Here is a 16,629-nt window from a genome sequence, read left to right on the forward strand (position 1 = left end):
CCACCACCAGATGCAATCGCCACTTTAGGTCCACACTGTAAAAAAAATGTTTTTGTTCAACTTAAAAAATAAGTTACGTGGTTGCCTTAAAATGTTCATATTATTATTTTAATGTCAAATCAACTTAAAATTTTAAGGCAACTAGTTAACTAACTTTTTTAAGTTAAAACCATTTTTTTATGTTGCAGCAATGATTTTCACAGTGCTCAGGAAGTCAGACACAGGGATAGCTGTGACACGAATAGTTAAAAAAAAAGTTGTAAAATGTGTTATCACTTTCTTAAAATTTGCTTCAGCTGAATAGATAGACTCTAAAAAAATGCTGGGTTGTTTGTTGGATTTAAACATAGATAACCCCAGTGTATAATGGCGAACAATTACTGTATAAGACACCAAAGCATGATAGATACAATAGGCTTTTAAAGGCGAAAATTATGATGCTTGTGGTACCATAAGGAATATCTTAATATTTATAGGAGCTTGGTAAGGGAAACATTTAGATGAGCTAAACTGACACTGCATGCAGGAACTCCTCTAGAAAGATACACAAAAACAGCATAGTCAGAGAAAAATCACATTTTAAGTTTTTATTCAAATAAACACTTCCCCATTTTAAAAACCCATAATCCACTTACATTTTAAAATTTGGTCGAGCACAGGTTTAAACATACAAAAGTTATTGAGTCATCATAACAAAAGTTATAATAAACAAAAGTCTTTATGTTAAGTGATACAGCAAAAATATGTGATACATAAAAATATAATGCCAAAGCGGGTTGTAAAGCATATAAAGAAAACTTTAAATCCAAAAGAACAATTACAGGAACCATTCTGGATTGAAGATGCTCCAAAATAGCTATACAATTAGATTGGATTAGGGCACCTGCGTATATTTCCACGTATGAAAGATTACCAAAAAGTTATTTAAGAGAACATGCTTTACTGCACATGTATACGTTTAATATAAATTGCAAAAGGCAATTTTTTGTAGGATGCACAACAGTAGGGCTGAAGAAGAAAAGATCAGAAGCTTATGTGTTATAACCCATTTATAAAAACAGCACTAAATTAAGAAATAAAATATATGTTTATTGGAAATATTTTATTGACTTATGATTTATTCTTCAACTCTTATTTTGTAAATCTCTCCTTCTCATCCTCTTTACAGTGAGATAAGAACACTACTTTTTACTAAGAGGACACAGACCACATAATTATTCAATTAAAAGGAGCACAACTGTGCTATACTACTCTCCAGCTGAAGAGAGTTTTAAAAGACTAGTTGGGAATGGTTCATGTTGAATTCACATAAACATCTAGTATGATGCATATTCAGGCAGCTTCCTCAACAGAAGATGTTTCACCCATCGTCACGGCAACTGGAGAGGCAGCATCAGCAGCAACATCCTCAGCAACGGGTGTAGTAGGTTCCTCTGCAACAGGTGTCCCTGCCTCTGCAACAGTAGGTGTTGCCACAGCTACCTCAACCTCCACTGGCGCAGCAGCCGAATGTTCTGCAGGAGAACCTGCAGCAGCAAGCACCCCAGATATCAGTTCTTCTGCTGCAGCATCAACAGCGGTGAGTTCAACTGCTGCAGTTTCTGCAACTACTTCTGCTGCTGTAACTGCAACCTCTGCTCCTATACAGAATACAGTAAGATAATCCAAGATCAGACAGCATTATAAAAGGTTTTCCCTGTTGCACATAGGGTAAGCAATGTTCCTCAACGTGTGATTTATGTAATATCTAAGTTAATGAAATTCTTGATATATAAATGTAAACTAAAGTCTTAATCTTCTGTTTCGGTCTATGTGTGGCCCATAAATGCAACCTCTGGTGGACGCAACCTCTGAAATGAGCCGCAGATTAAGTTATAAAAGTCCACACGAGTGGGTTTGTCATTTGCAGACAACAAAAGCATTGCAAACTTAAAAATGAGCAGATAAACTTATGCTTTCAATTGCGCTCCTATATGTGTCTGGCAACCCAAGAGGGGGTAAGGAAAAACATCTCCAATATTTTGAATTTTAGTGCATGCAACAGATGTATTTATTCTAACTAAATTGAATTGCACAGACATGCTGTTATGACAACATTTATTAAAAAAATTATACTTACCCTCCTCACCTAATGGAAGAACAAAAAGTTAGTTAATAACATGTTATCAAAAGATGTTAAGAGGTGAAAACCATCTCTAAATGTAGCTGGCTAGTTGTTCGCTAAGTAACCCAGAGAGAGATGATCTAGGCATACAGTAACAGGAACTAGACATACCAGAACATAAACAAGGGCAGCCACATAGCACCCGTCAATTCAATTAATCCAAAAGTAAAATAACTCTCAATGAGACCTTAATCTTAGCTGTCAGTATAAATTATCCCCCATCACTGCTGTTCAAAGACTTATGGTGATGACTAACTGAAAAACTGTAAAACAAAAACCCAGAACCAGAACAAAAACCTTTACATTTACACTGATATATTGTCAGAAAAAAGGTCAAAAATGGTCCTTAGCTGTCACTGGGGCAGTACCCTTTCAAAAAGTACACATTTGCACCTAAAGAGTTCATATTAGTACCTCAAAGGAACATATTGGAACCAAATGTATACATATCTGTACCTAAATGGTACATATTGGAACCTTTGAAAGGGTTCTTCCCAGTGAACGCTATAGGGAGCATTTTTTCTCATTCTTCTGACAGTTTATTATTGATATTTACAAGTTACCTACTTAACCACCTAAAATAATAAATAAATCCAGTATTTTTGAAAATTGTCTGTACTTACTTTTAGTTTTGGCTTCAAATTGTGCGATTCTGTCATTATACCTTGCACTGTCAGAGTTTATAGTTTTATAAGCCTGTATGAAGAAAAGGTGGGAGGTAAATACACAGGAGTAGAGGAGATGATATTTTTTTATATAAACTGTAGTACCCTACTTTGGCCATAAATAAAGAATATGTACAATGTAAAAAGTAAGTTGGATTAACTTAAATTACTTCAAATTGTAACACCTACAAATTGCATTTTTTTTTTCAAATTAAAATGTCTCACTTTAAAAAAAAAAAACACTGTGGCACAGGACAGAGGAAATAAAAATACTCACATAAATAAGAGCAGCAGTCACTGAGCCTCCACCAAGTACCATAAAGGCGATGTTTGTACCTGATACAGGCAGCCCAAAGGACATCTGTCGTTTTGGGACAGCTGTTGAAGATAAAAGAAAAGTGCATATCAGCAAAAACCAGGCCTGCCAAAAAGCTTTAAACTTCAAATGGTTCCAATCTATGTATTTTTATGAGTAGAACAATTATCTCCATAGACATCTAATACATATGTCCTTTCGCAAGATTTCAGGTTAAACATCTTTTACAACCAAATGAACAACATGTGCAGTCATGGTGTCGACATTCAAGTTTCCAATTTGACAAAATTCTTTGCATTACTGGTTATATGTTTGTACACACAAACACTAGCTTCTGTTATGGTTAGTATATTGGTTTAATACAGTGGGTTGCAGAACCCCATGTTGGCAGTAAACCCTGTGGCCATTTTCAACTATCTGGGTAATTTTAGGAAATGCCTGAGCAGATTTTGTGAATACATCAGTTCAGTTCAATCATGCATACAGTGCACCAGCACATGAAGTGATTAGACCTCAGAGGTAAAGCGCCATTTTTTTTTTTTTAAACATCTTGATATTTTATTTCAACAATGACGGGTATGCTAAAAAATTAAGACTGGACCCAGTTCAAACTGAGTAAATCGTTTACAGGAAATTAACTTTAAACAACAAATCCGGCAATTTCCCACAGATGCACTGAAGCGTGCAGGGTTTAATGTGCACAGCACAACCCAGCTGTCTGCAATGGTAAACTGACTTTGAGTTACATTTATGATATTAACGTATGTCAAGACAGATTTGAAAAGTGTATCTCACTTGTTACATAACACAAACACCAGAACTCAATGTCCTGGGTTGGGGTAAATGGGACAGCATTGACACAGCCTCTACTACTGAGATTAATCAAAATATTTCAAAACATTTCAATTAAGTTCTTTCCATATATTTTAAACTTGGATTTGGATCAACCCATAAAAGGCTATTTATTTGTGCATTTCATTTTTAAAGATGAAAATGTATTGAATAATGAGAGTGATTGATAGTTAGATAAATATTTATTTCTTACCCTTTTTGGATAAATGAGAGAGTGTTTTGCGTGTCAGAGGTGCGAGCCTGGCCCAGGTCGTTCTGCAGAACATCATCACAGCTCCAATAAGAGTTTCTGACTGAGCGAGCCTGATCCTTTTAGATCCTACTGTCACCTCCCCTTTTCGTCATGCATTATGTACACATGCTCTGGAAATAATACTATAAACACACTGTAAAAATGCTTTCTCGGTTGCCAAAAATGCAGAAACATGTTTTAGTTATGTCAATAATTTTATAACAAATAATAAAACAAATATTATAATGTTAACATGATGTTGTCCAGTCATGACTTCCTGTTGCACAGGAGAATAAATATTAAGTAACACTAACTCCAAATCCCCTTTATCATTCACCACAATGGATAAAACCACACAGGCTACTATAGTTTTGATGTGCAGCAAAAGATTGTTGAGCTACACAAAGTAGAAAGTTTCTGTAAGGAAATACTTAAAACCATAAAAACCAATTTCCTCAATCAGTGCAATAATGAAGAAGTTTTAAACCATTGGAGATGTTGCAAATCTGCCTGAAAGAGGATGTTTCTCTATATTGTCTTAATGCCCAGCAAAGGACAATGATTTTAATGGCCAAAGACTCTCCACAGATCACAGATGGACAACTTTAGAAATCAGTTATCTTTAAAAAATCAGAAAGCTTTAAAATCAGAAAAACTTAGGCTCTCATGCAAATGGAAACTTCATCATATTGCTGTACTGAAATTTTTAACAGGACAGCGTCTGTGGCCATATGAAACAAAAAATAGTTTATTTACTGCAGGAACACAAGATGGCATTGGTGCACATAAATCCTGACTTGCTCTGCTAGAAATCCCTGCTAAAAAAACAATAAAACCATTACAGAAAATTCCAATGGTTTCCATTTAAATACCAATAGGAACCATCATACCATTAAAACCACTACACTGTAGTGTGTTTTGGGCCATATTCCATTAGAACCTAAACATAGAACCAATAGAACCAATACATACTATTAGAGACCAACAAAGACCAATACACTGTAGTGTGTTTTGGGCCATATTCTATAGAACCAATAAAATTCCCAATAAAACCAATAGAATTTCTGTAACGGTGTCTGTTTTTTTAGCAGGGATCTTATAATGGGTCATGGTGAAATCTTTCATCAAGACATTGGTCTAAAACAAACATCAAAGTCAACAAAACATCAAGGTTGAATGACTGGGCAGAAAAAGACTTGAGTGAACTAAAGAGGAGAGAGCATATCTGAAGGGTCTGGAGAAATGTATCTATGGAGGAATAATCTAAGATCACTTGCAATAAATATATTAAAGACGACTCTGAGTTATTATCCTTGCAAATGGAGGAATCAAAGAGTATAAATGAAGGGGGCAATAATTGTGGCCAACACGTATTTGAGAAAAAAACAAATTATGATGTGATCCCCCACTTTTAAATATATTTCATTAATGAAACATTGGACTTAAATTTTAGTCAAGATAAAAAGGAGAAACAATGCAAATTTATTCACACAGCTTTCTTTGCTAATATCTACCAAAAGTGCCAATTTTTTGTGCACAACTCTACTACATATTGTAAGAGATTCGAGACTTTTATTTTGAAATTGCTTCTAAATCTACCGGAAGTTGAGAACTTTTCTACTGGTTTCAGCGGTCGGAAATTTCGCGCGGAAAAAAAACAACAGGCATGGCGGGACGCGGGAAAAGGAAACCCAAATCTTTGCCACAGGTACATAACAAAGTCACTTTACTCTTGTCGGTGCACGGATATTGTATTATTGCAATATATTTAAATGTATAATTTAAGGTATGATATGTTGGCAGCGGCCGTGACTCATAACTCGGTACCTTTGCCTTGTATTGTAAATGCACTTCAATATAATGTTTGTGCATCTAACTCAGCAACTGTTTTGATTGAAAAGTATGCAAATAATCACCGTGTTAAATCTTATTTTTCGTTTTAAATCAGTTTTTCGTGTGTTCACTAGCTGGACTCATTGATAGTCAACCACACAAGACTCATTACTCATTATGTAACATAGTGAAAAGAACTATATATTCACTTTATGTTTTGCTGAGTGGATCTAACATTTATATACAATATACTATACAATGACTTGATCAGACCTGATTAACTTAGACGGGCTGCTTCAGTGACATAACTTACATTGAAAGGAGCAGGATGCATATAAGAAAATATTGTAAGGTTATATAGGTAATGTACATTATTTCTTCAGTGTTTATATGAACTACTAAGCTAGCTTATTTCTAAAAAGGTTTTAACTTTAGTTTTTGTCTGTTGTAGACAGAAACGCTGAATGGATATGTAAAAAAAGCAAAAGAAGACCAGACGGATGGAAAGATGGTTGAAGAAGAGATGAGAGAGGAGGTGGAGAGGTTATACAAACTACGGATGCCTGAGGATTTCTACCAGTTTTGGAAATTCTGCAAGGGACTTTGTGCAGACTGTCCACAAGGTAAGTTTTTTTCATTGTTGACAAGTCAAGTTTGTTTCATTTTTTCTATACCAGGGGTGTCCAAACTCTGTCCATGTTGATACATCATGCAACATATGCCGCCATAGCAAGTTAGTCGTTAGCTAAGTTCACTTTGGATAAATGGCCTGGCAAATTTGTAAAGAGATTGATCATTTTAATATATTTATATGAAGCTTGATTATTGTTAAATTTCATTTTGTTTAATCTGTAAAATGTTGGCATGTTATGTTTTTGTACTTTACAGATGCCCTAAAGGAAACGCTTGGGCTTCAGTTAGTCGGTCCATTTGATATCCTGGCCAAAAAGCACAAACGGTCATCTTCAACCCAGTCAAACTTCAATCTACACTGGCGTTACTTTTACGATCCCCCAGAATTCCAGACGATCATACAGGGCAACGCAGACACACAACATCACATGGGCTACTTTAGGTGACTCATTACCTTAAAATAGCAGAGCAAACAAGCAACTTATTAATAACATTTGCCAATATTTTAGAGTGATTATGTGTTTCACTAGGCATAATTTTTTTAATTTATTCATAGAAACGATTAATGGATTGTCAAAATGTCTTTAAAGGAACACGCCCAGATTTTGGGAATTTAGCTTATTCACCGTATCCCCCAGAGTTAGATAAGTCCATGCGTACCTTTCTCATCTCCGTGCGTGCTGTAACTCTGTCTGACGCAGCCCCCGCTAGCTTAGCTTAGCACAAAGTCTGGAAATGAATGGCTCCAGCTAGCAAACTGCTCCCAATAAGTGACAAAATAACGCGAACATTTTCCTATTTATGTGTTGTGACTTGTATAGTCACACCGTGTACAAATAACAAGGTGATATGAGACACAGCGATCTTTTAACACTGTACAGACTGGAAACTATATTCTCAGAAGACGAGCACTGCTACACGGGCGGAGTGATATAGTTCTCAGTATGTATACTGTTAAAAGATCGCTGTGTCTCATATCACCTTGTTATTTGTACACGGTGTGACTATACAAATCACAACTTATAAATAGGAAAATGTTTGCGTTATTTTGTCACTTATTGGGAGAAGTTTGCTAGCTGGAGCTATTCACTTCCAGACTTTGTTCTAAGCTAAGCTAGCGGGGGCTAGCGGTGAATAAGCTAAATACCCAAAATCTGGGCGTGTTCCTTTAAGGCCGAATGCATTCTGGTCAGATACACTGTAGCAAAGCCTTTTATTTAACTGTTTAAGTCATAGAAGACAATGATTGCTGGGATATATGCCATTTTGACATAATCATGAATACTGTAAAAGATGTGAAGGTATCTGCACCCTGCCTGAGAGATGCCCTTCCGGTCATGTGCTGCTGGTATGCATTAAGTTGTATTCTTTAACCTGACAAGGCTTAAAATGTATCATGTAATGCAGTGGCAGGTATTCAAGGGGAATCTCAGCTTCCTTTAGCTGTCCTGAGCCTCGTTTCATTTATGCACCCACGTGCCCATTTGCAGCAGCCAAGCACTCAAGATCTTAAGTAATAAAAACCCATCTAAAAGGGCCTAGTGATGCCACTGGTATTGGTATCGGTGCATCCTTGAAAGAAACACACTGAGACCTATCATAGGTCACCTTTGCATATTAGTTAATCTATTGTGAAAATATACAAATAGTGTCTTCTTCATAACGTTATTTGCGCTATTTGCTACAAATGCATGAATGACATGAGCAACAAGCTTGGGTAACTTGAAAACAATACTGTATCATTTTTTGTTTATCATCTTGTTTAGCAAAGCTCTTCCGCTATCATCTGCCACAATTTGTTTTTATTCCATCTCTTTGTATTCCGTGCTTTGTGCTGTGAGATGAAGTGAATCAACTTGTTAGACACTTTTTTGGATTTGGCGTACACACTGAATTGTCAAAACACCTTTCAAAAGGCTTGCTACAGATGCGAAAAACGCAGAAAACGGACGAAAGTTTAGGAGGGAGTCTGTAAACATTGTTGACCCTTCGTGAGGTCATATTTATTTTTTAACGTCAAAAATATGGGTCTCTGTGTGCAAACTTCATTAACCTTTAATTGTCGTTTTGCCTCCCTGTTCAGAGATTCACCGGATGCTTTGCCTGTGTTCATTGGGGAGAATGAAGCCAAGAAGGGCTATACGATCACACAGATGGGGGACAACATATTTGCGGCAGTTCTGTAAGTGTCTAGGAGAGGTAAAAGTATGTTCAAACTATATAGTATTTATCACTGTAAATTTAGGTTTATGATAATATCAGACAATAAATTAACCAGATGTTTTTTAATGTAATTAAAAAATGCAAATTATATGGAAAGCTTTTTAAATGTCCCTTTTTATTATGTCTCCCACCACACCAATCAGGCTGTTTTTGCAGAAGAAAAGAAAGGAAAAGGGATACCAGAAGGATGAAGCTGCTTTGGAAAGTTTAGAAGAAGATTTGAAACGAGAGGCAGAGAGGTTGGGCTTACCTCTGGACCAGAAAACTAAAGCAATGAAACAAAGAGAGAAAAAGGTACCTGTAATAATGTGATGTCAATTATTTAAAATAATTTCACATTATCTCTAGAATGTTTTGGAGGTAATGTGCATTTTTAGCTTTGCTTGTCTGAACAGTTGAGTTATTGAAAAAAATAAATGGTCTGATGGGGGACAATCCTGGCCTGATTTTTAGATTTAGTGTTGTAACAGGGAAGGGTTAAATGCACATTACATTTACATTTTTGGGTCAGCATTGTTGAAAATCTTGTCACTTTCACTATTTACAGGTGGTCACAAAGACATTTCATGGAGCAGGAATTGTGGTTCCAGTAGATAAAAATGATGTTGGATACAGAGAATTACCAGAAACTGATTGTAAGTCTAGAAATCTCATGAAAAACATGTCTTGCTAATATAAAATTACACAAAAATGGATTGTTCCTAAATTTGCTTGACTTTAGCAAGTCTGAAGAAGATCTGCAAAGCAATTGCAGAGGCCAAAAACGATGAGGAAAGAATAAAGGCCTTCGCACCCATCCAGGAAATGATCACATATGTTCAGTTTGCCAATGATGAATGTGATTACGGCATGGGCTATGAGCTTGGGATCGACCTCTTCTGTTATGGCTCGCACGTAAGATTTAAAATGCACACATACCACCACTATGCATTTAAAAAATTAACAAACAGTTTAGCACAGAGGTCTTGTTTTTATTGAATGCTTCAACCAAAAAGTATTCTTCAGTCATTTAGGTTATGACTTCCTACTGTGAAGCAAATACAGAAAAATGTAAAGAATGTACTTTTTACTCTTCTTTATTAGGGGGCGTGTACACCAAAGCATTATGTATGTTTTCAATTGTTTCCAATGGAAGTGCCACACTTTTCAAAAATGCCAGCAGCTGGAAGGATTTGTTATTTTGGTATTGTAATGATAATGCACCGTGGTATAATTCATTGTGGTGGTTATAAAATGTGTGCGCGCATATAGGTCTTAAATATGATGCATACATATATTTTAAAATGTTAACGAAGATCATATATATGTTTCTTAACAAACATGCGCTTTGGTGTATACGCCCCCTTAATGAATCAAGTGAAAAATTAAAGTGAAATTGCAAATAAGGCAAATTTAGCAAAAACTTATCTATTCTACCATATTGTCCCGAATGTAAGACAACCCTGATCATAAGCTGCCCCCCCCCACACATTTTAAAGTATACTTTTTGAACAATGCTTTTTGAAGACCACTTCTTGTCTGTTGTCTTTTATGAAGAAAATGCTTTAATTTAATGCTTTTAATTTTTTTTCATACAGTACCATATAACCTGCAGCTCATCTGGATATAATTAAAATTAACTTAGGTTGTCCATCTCATTGTGAAAAAACACCTAGCCTATTAATATGTCATTAACTGTAGAAGTCTGTCTTACACTGTAAAAAAAATCTGTAGAAATTGCAGCTGGGTTGCCGGTAATTTACCGTAGATTTAAATGTATGTTATTTACTGGCAACATTTTGTTCAAAGTTAAATGAACATTAAACATTTACAAGTCTTTGTCTTTACAGAGTAAAACTAAAAAAACAGCATCAAGCAAAACACTCTGGGAAACAAAATCTGAAGCAAAAAACAGAAAAAGGTTGATGATGATTTCTGGTTCGCAGAATGCTTTGCATGAGGCTGTTATTGTATAGTTTTATTCTGTAAAGATAAAGGCGTGTTAATATTTAAAATTTATTTAACTTTGGACAAACTCTTGCCAGTAAATAACATAAATGTAAATCTACGGTAAATTACCGGCAACCCAGCTGCAATAACATTGTAATTTCTACGGATTTTTTTTACAGTGTACTGTAAACGACTGGAGTTTATTAGGTTGCTTCAGTGCAAGTGAACTTGTTTGTGTATTTGGCGCCACCTACTGCATTTTTGCGTGTGTACAGTATGATTGACATATAATCATCTAGAGCTCGAATATAAAATAACATTGTTTATAACGAGGCATTTCCTTGAAAAAAATGTTTTAAACTCTGGACAATACGATAACTTAAAATTATGATTTGTGTATTGTGTCATAGGACTTTGCAAAGATTTGATATAATTTTAAATAGATCAGAAATTGCCATTACATTTATTTTTATTTTTTTGGTAGTATTTTTATAAAGTGGTACGTCAGCTGCTCCCAATGGCATACAGTCTGCTGAAGAGAGGTCTGTTTGGAGAGATACTGGAGGCGCATCTCACCAGTCGTTCCCACGACAACCTTGACCAGCTCGCCTCTGTCTGATGTATTGTGAAAAGATGATAGGCTGTGTTCAGAATGACTTGCAGTAAAACATGTTGGGGTGGTGGCTGTGACAGATTACAACTGCACTAAATTCAGCCGGTAGGTGTTCTCAATTGAAAACGCTGTGAAGCCCAAGACTTGAAAAGTTATTTTTACTTATATTAAAGGTGCGACAGCTGAATATTTTAAGCATTCAATTGAATGTTTTCTCAAGCATAATTTTAATTGGTTCAGTTAATTCACAAAGGTTTAGATTTACAGGATAATATGCTCTTTACCTCATCTTTATAATATACTGTCAGTCCGCTGCACCGTAGAGAAATGAACTATGACTTCTGGAAGTTTAGTGTGTTACATTACTTATTTAAGAGTCGGCTTTCTCCATATCCATTAACATATTTAGCATAACCCAGTTGCTTAAAAGCAAAAGGTTCTTATGTGAAGATTTATCTCTAAGGCAAGTCCAGATTTCTGCATGGCTGATCAGCAACTTCGAAGCTGTTGTTTCATACAGCATCACATGTTTCGTTTAAGTTTATTAGTACGTAAACAAGAATGTTCTGTACATTAATTATTAATTATCAGTTTGTTTCTTGGCCCTATTGTTGCTTGCTTAATGCTTATGATTGTAAAGGTACCCAAAGAGTGTAAAAGTTTTGTTAAGGTATGTTTGTTGAGTATTGATATTCCCTTGTTGTCACCCAGTACTTATTCTTGTTGTAAAGTAGATGTTTAATAAAGTGTATATTTTTACAGGTGTCCCTTTTTCCTGTGTTGCATGAAAAAAGAAACTTAAACTGATATATAGCTATATTTCTAAAATACACTAATATATCTTAAATGCATTTACTTGAATTTAAGAATGTATTCAAGGTATTATTTGTTTAACACAGCCGGAGGCCCAAACAAGACAATTGTCAGTATTATGTAAGGAATAATTGACAATGGGCCAAGGAATTATAAGAAAATAATGCAAACTCTAGATGGTAATGCACTGTTGGTGGGCATTTTTTTCTTTCGAATAATTAAAGTGGGGTTCCCACGGGTCCTTGAAAGTTTGTCAATCTGGTGGGGAAAATATACATGCATATATTGAAAATATACATGCATAGATACAGGTAATTGAAAGAGCTTAAATCTATTTTATGCAAGAAGTTTCTGGAAAAAAATCCATATTATTTTCTGTGTAGTCTGTATAGCAAAATATCATAAACATTCTAGACTTTTTAGGCACACGTCGCTCTAAATGCTTATATTGTCTGTATGCGAATGTTGATTCATACCAAAATGCTTTTTTGCATAGTTGTGATTGACATATGAAAACGTCTCAGATTACGTATGTAACTCTTGTTCCCTGAGAAGGGAACGAGACACTGCGTCTCCCATGCCATACTTACTGTGTCCCTGTAACGCCATCTTTGGCAATATTTCAGATAGCGATATAGACCGTTGCTGCGTCCGAAACCGCCTACTAGATACTATATAGTACGCGAAAAGCAGTAGGCGAGGCGAGTAGTATGTCCGAATACATAGTATTCGAAAAACAGTATGCGAAAAGTACCCGGATGACCTACTACTTCCGGTTAGATTTTGCAGTGTGCATACGATGGACGCTTCACTATCCCATGATGCCCCGGACGAGGAGTTATCCAACGAAGAAGAAGAGGCACGCGGCTGTTTTCGCGCTGAAAGACATGACGTGATGACGACGTATGTCACGTGATGTAGCAACATGGCGGATGTAGTACGTCCGAATCTCATTCATACTACCAGGATTCATACTATACAGTACCTACTGTTTTAACGCCAAGTAAGTAGGTACTTCATCCAATTCAGTACCTACTATACAGTATGCGGTTTCGGACGCAGCCCGTTTCAGCAGTAACAACATAAACAAGCCGCTGTCGCGGTCCGCACGTAACTTCCGGTAAACTCCGCTAATAATAAATAACAACAAAGTTCTTTAAACATAGTTTATTTATATAACAAGCAAACAAAACAACACCTAGATTACCTAGGAAACCAAAACATTTGTTATTTTCGACGAGTTTAGCAACTAGTCAGACCATAAAAAAAACGAAACCGGAAGTAAGGTTCGGATCCAGACGTGTATCACGTGCGTCCGATGAAACCGTCTATAGTTACTGGCTCCCCGTCACTCTGTCTTTGTCGTTAAGCCTCACCATTGGTTGAATTTGATTTACACATTCAGATGCACTTACCCCAGGAGGCGTCCCCAAAGTGTCACCCCAGTGACGCAGCGCGAGTTCCCTCAAAAGGGTACTGCAACAATGTATCTTAAAAGGTAACACAATGCAACCTTGCTCTCACTTGAAATTTGTCCCCACATTTAGTCCTTGAATTTGAGGGTATTGGAAAGTCCTTGAAAGGTCCCTGAATATGAAGTTAACTATAAGGTGTGGGAACCCTGATTAAAAGGGCCGGAGTTAATTATTCGGCTTATACCACAGTTACCACAAACATTGCTCTGGTGCCTATTTTTAAGAAATTCGATAAGTTGGCACGTTTCTCAACCAATCAGAATAAAGCATTTAACAGCCATGTTTTAATGTTCTGACTATATGCTCCCTAACACTGTAGCCTGACGGATGAACAAATAAAATTAAAACCTTATGAATAAATAGTATATCTTGTAAGATACTGCATGATCCAAATATAGTATTATTTGATACATTTTTAAAGTTTTTATTAAATTTTGGTCATGAAATCCACGCTGAAACCACCCTTCTGATGGGATCAGTTTAATCCAGATTTTTTTGGATCAAAGTAATCCAAATCCTACAAAAAAGTTCTGAAAAACCCAAACTAAAGGTTTGATCCGGATCAAAACCAAGATTGGATTACGTGATCTAATCCGATTATGTAATCAGTTTTTTCTTTTGAAAAACCCATTTTCAAGATTTGATCCAATCCGTTATCCAAAATCCTAGTGGATTACTTTTGAAAAACCAGGCCGAAAAGTTCCTATCCGGATCAGATTGATCCAATCCGATGTTGCTTTTAAAAACTGGCTCAAAAGTAAGCTGGATTACGTGATCATGGATCGCAAAAAAAAGGATTACTAAATCCGGATCAATTTTAAAACCGGGCCCTTGTGGTCTAAACCTGTGGTTACTCTTCAAGCACAATGTTATGAACTTAAGGTTAACTAGTCGCAAACATTCATTCAAATTGCCTAGGGAGGGATTTGTTGAAATGAGGGTCATAACCACACCAAGTGGGACATGTGCCTGAATATTGGATGAAAAATTTGCCATTATTTAAGGCCTGTTCACACCAAGAAGGATAACTATTTTTAGGAAATGGGGGAATGAGTCTTTGCTACGCAGTGACTTTGTTGGTGGGGTTTTATTTTAAAATGTGGAAATGTCCATCTTTATGTAGTAGCATCTAAGCTATGCACATTTTATACATAAATATTAAGGGACTTTTTGCATCTATAGTTTAATAATTAATGTATAGGCAGAAGGTTATTGTAGAAATAAGCATGAAGGCTTATTTTGCGATAACAACCGAGTGCCACATTATCCTGCAGATTACTCTGTTATTTACCTCAGAAGTAAGGTAAGGAACATTAAATATCAATTTGAAATTTTTAATTTTTAACAAATTTTTAACCTTCCGCGATGAAAACCCATTTACATTCAGTTTTAGGATGAGACAAAATCAAATGTCATGAACACGCTATCTTGTTTAATAATTTGTAAAAAAATAAAATAATGTCATATGTTATTAAAAGACATGTTTATATAATATTTGTGTAATAATAAACTTGCAAATTTCACAACTGGCCAATCAGAATCAAGCATTCCAATGAGCTGTGTAATATAGGGAATAAGTAAAGTCAGGTAATTGTTAAAATAAAGCTGAGTGATATTGTTACTCTTGTATTACCCTAAAGAAATTAATTTTGAGATGCCAACCACCTGAATATGCATTGTTCTGTGTATTGCCAAATAGACATGATTTGGTTAAATCGTAAGGATTTACAGTTATTGTCATCGTCTTTTGGTGTGAGCAGGTCTTTATTTTGATTAATTGCATCTGATGGGCGAAATTCAGTTACCAACCTTGTCCAAATATTTTTGAGGCCACCGTATTTCCAGTCACCAGATTTTCAGGCCGTTTTGATTTTGCCTCGTCATGTGTAAGTGAAGGTTTGGCTTTTAAAGGAGGGGAGGGGGTGAGTGAGTGAAAAGGAGAGAGAGGGGGTACAACAGGAGGAGGTTACTCAACACAGCGATGAGAACATTGCTCATATAGCGTCTCTCATCATATGTTTACCTCAGTCTTTTCGCTAGAGACATTCATTCATTTATCCTTTACCTGGTCAGTGTTGAAAACCCGAATTGCTGCGTTATCGCTGCACGTGAACAGCAGGAGTGTCGCATCTCCTCCTGCGCAGACCCGCACCGCGCGCTCACGCCACCGGACACTTGACTGTTTCGAGCCCACTCAGTCAAAACATGTTTTGGAGCTTCAGCCCCGAGAACTGAGGCCGGAGCACGGGTCTCGACGAAAACCGAACTGACTATATCGTCTGGTACCATTTGTGGACGTCGTCACGCGCTAAGTCGTAATGTCAAGAAGCTCGATAGAAAGTCAGAGCAGGGGCGGCTCCGTCCGAGACGTGAGGATGGCTTCAAACAATTCCTCGCCCGAAGGAGGTTCTCCGCCCCACCAGAACCGGATCCGTCAGGTCAGTGTGTGAACCGGACGAAACGTCTCGATTTTGGGGTGTTAAATGTTTATGGGGGATCTTGACACCGACGACTCGCGTCTTGTGGTCCATGATGCGGAGGATGAGAGGCGTTGTCCTGGTTACCAAATCCTTCTAACGCATCGTTTGACTATCGCAATGTAGCCTGCTTGTTTTTTGCAAACCTGCCTATTTAAATCTATCTCAAATGCCATTTGTATGACCACAGTTCAACTATAAATGTCATGGTTACCCTGTGTTTCCTGTAGTGAGAGGTAAATTGTGAGACCAGATCACTATGATTTTACCTAAAATATAAACAAAATAATGGTTAATTCTCGTATATCTGTCAGTCTTTCTGCTTTCACCCATTTTTTGCCACATTCTCTCTCAGGCCTGGTCGAAACTGCGACAGTCTGTAGACTGCCAGTGAGGTTTAGCAC

General features: G+C 36.5%; 3 protein-coding genes across 16 annotated transcripts in view; 2 read left to right on the forward strand and 1 right to left on the reverse strand.

Moving 5' to 3' along the window:
- Positions 1-611: 611 nt before the first annotated feature.
- Positions 612-4,802, reverse strand: mgarpb (mitochondria localized glutamic acid rich protein b). Its single transcript, XM_065253925.2, has 4 exons — positions 4,191-4,802; positions 3,107-3,207; positions 2,788-2,860; positions 612-1,640 (listed from the first exon to the last, which is right to left on the reverse strand). Exons 1-4 carry the CDS (start codon positions 4,264-4,266, stop codon positions 1,333-1,335), a joined length of 558 nt encoding a protein of 185 aa, XP_065109997.1. The 5' UTR covers positions 4,267-4,802; the 3' UTR covers positions 612-1,332.
- A 1,040-nt stretch (positions 4,803-5,842) lies between these two features.
- On the forward strand, positions 5,843-11,607 carry hpf1 (histone PARylation factor 1). Its single transcript, XM_065254427.1, has 8 exons — positions 5,843-5,937; positions 6,514-6,685; positions 6,951-7,137; positions 8,779-8,877; positions 9,062-9,212; positions 9,466-9,553; positions 9,640-9,812; positions 11,332-11,607. The coding sequence occupies exons 1-8, from the start codon at positions 5,896-5,898 to the stop codon at positions 11,464-11,466; spliced, it is 1,047 nt and encodes a 348-aa protein (XP_065110499.1). The 5' UTR covers positions 5,843-5,895; the 3' UTR covers positions 11,467-11,607.
- Positions 11,608-15,697: 4,090 nt separating this feature from the next.
- LOC135735836 (uncharacterized) overlaps positions 15,698-16,629 on the forward strand; it is an 83,564-nt gene continuing 82,632 nt past the window's right edge. For all 14 annotated transcript variants that reach the window (XM_065254428.1, XM_065254430.1, XM_065254438.1 and 11 more), the window contains exon 1: positions 15,698-16,186. In XM_065254428.1, the coding sequence (XP_065110500.1) occupies positions 16,067-16,186 (120 nt within the window). In that variant the 5' untranslated portion in view covers positions 15,698-16,066. The remainder of the gene's footprint in view (positions 16,187-16,629) is intronic.

This window comes from Paramisgurnus dabryanus, chromosome 4 (assembly GCF_030506205.2).
Source record: "Paramisgurnus dabryanus chromosome 4, PD_genome_1.1, whole genome shotgun sequence".
In the NCBI taxonomy this organism is placed as follows: domain Eukaryota; kingdom Metazoa; phylum Chordata; class Actinopteri; order Cypriniformes; family Cobitidae; genus Paramisgurnus; species Paramisgurnus dabryanus.

Bases quoted from the DNA above. Each gene is read 5' to 3' on its own strand.
- mgarpb (XM_065253925.2), bottom strand. From the start codon at position 4,266: ATGATGTTCTGCAGAACGACCTGGGCCAGGCTCGCACCTCTGACACGC. The intron at 2,861-3,106 runs GTGAGTATTTTT...TTCTTCATACAG, and splicing joins TGACTGCTGCTCTTATTTAT to GCTTATAAAACTATAAACTC. The intron at 1,641-2,787 runs GTAAGTACAGAC...TATTCTGTATAG, and splicing joins ATTTGAAGCCAAAACTAAAA to GAGCAGAGGTTGCAGTTACA.
- hpf1 (XM_065254427.1), top strand. From the start codon at position 5,896: ATGGCGGGACGCGGGAAAAGGAAACCCAAATCTTTGCCACAG. The intron at 7,138-8,778 runs GTGACTCATTAC...CTCCCTGTTCAG, and splicing joins CATCACATGGGCTACTTTAG to AGATTCACCGGATGCTTTGC. The intron at 9,554-9,639 runs GTAAGTCTAGAA...GCTTGACTTTAG, and splicing joins AGAATTACCAGAAACTGATT to CAAGTCTGAAGAAGATCTGC.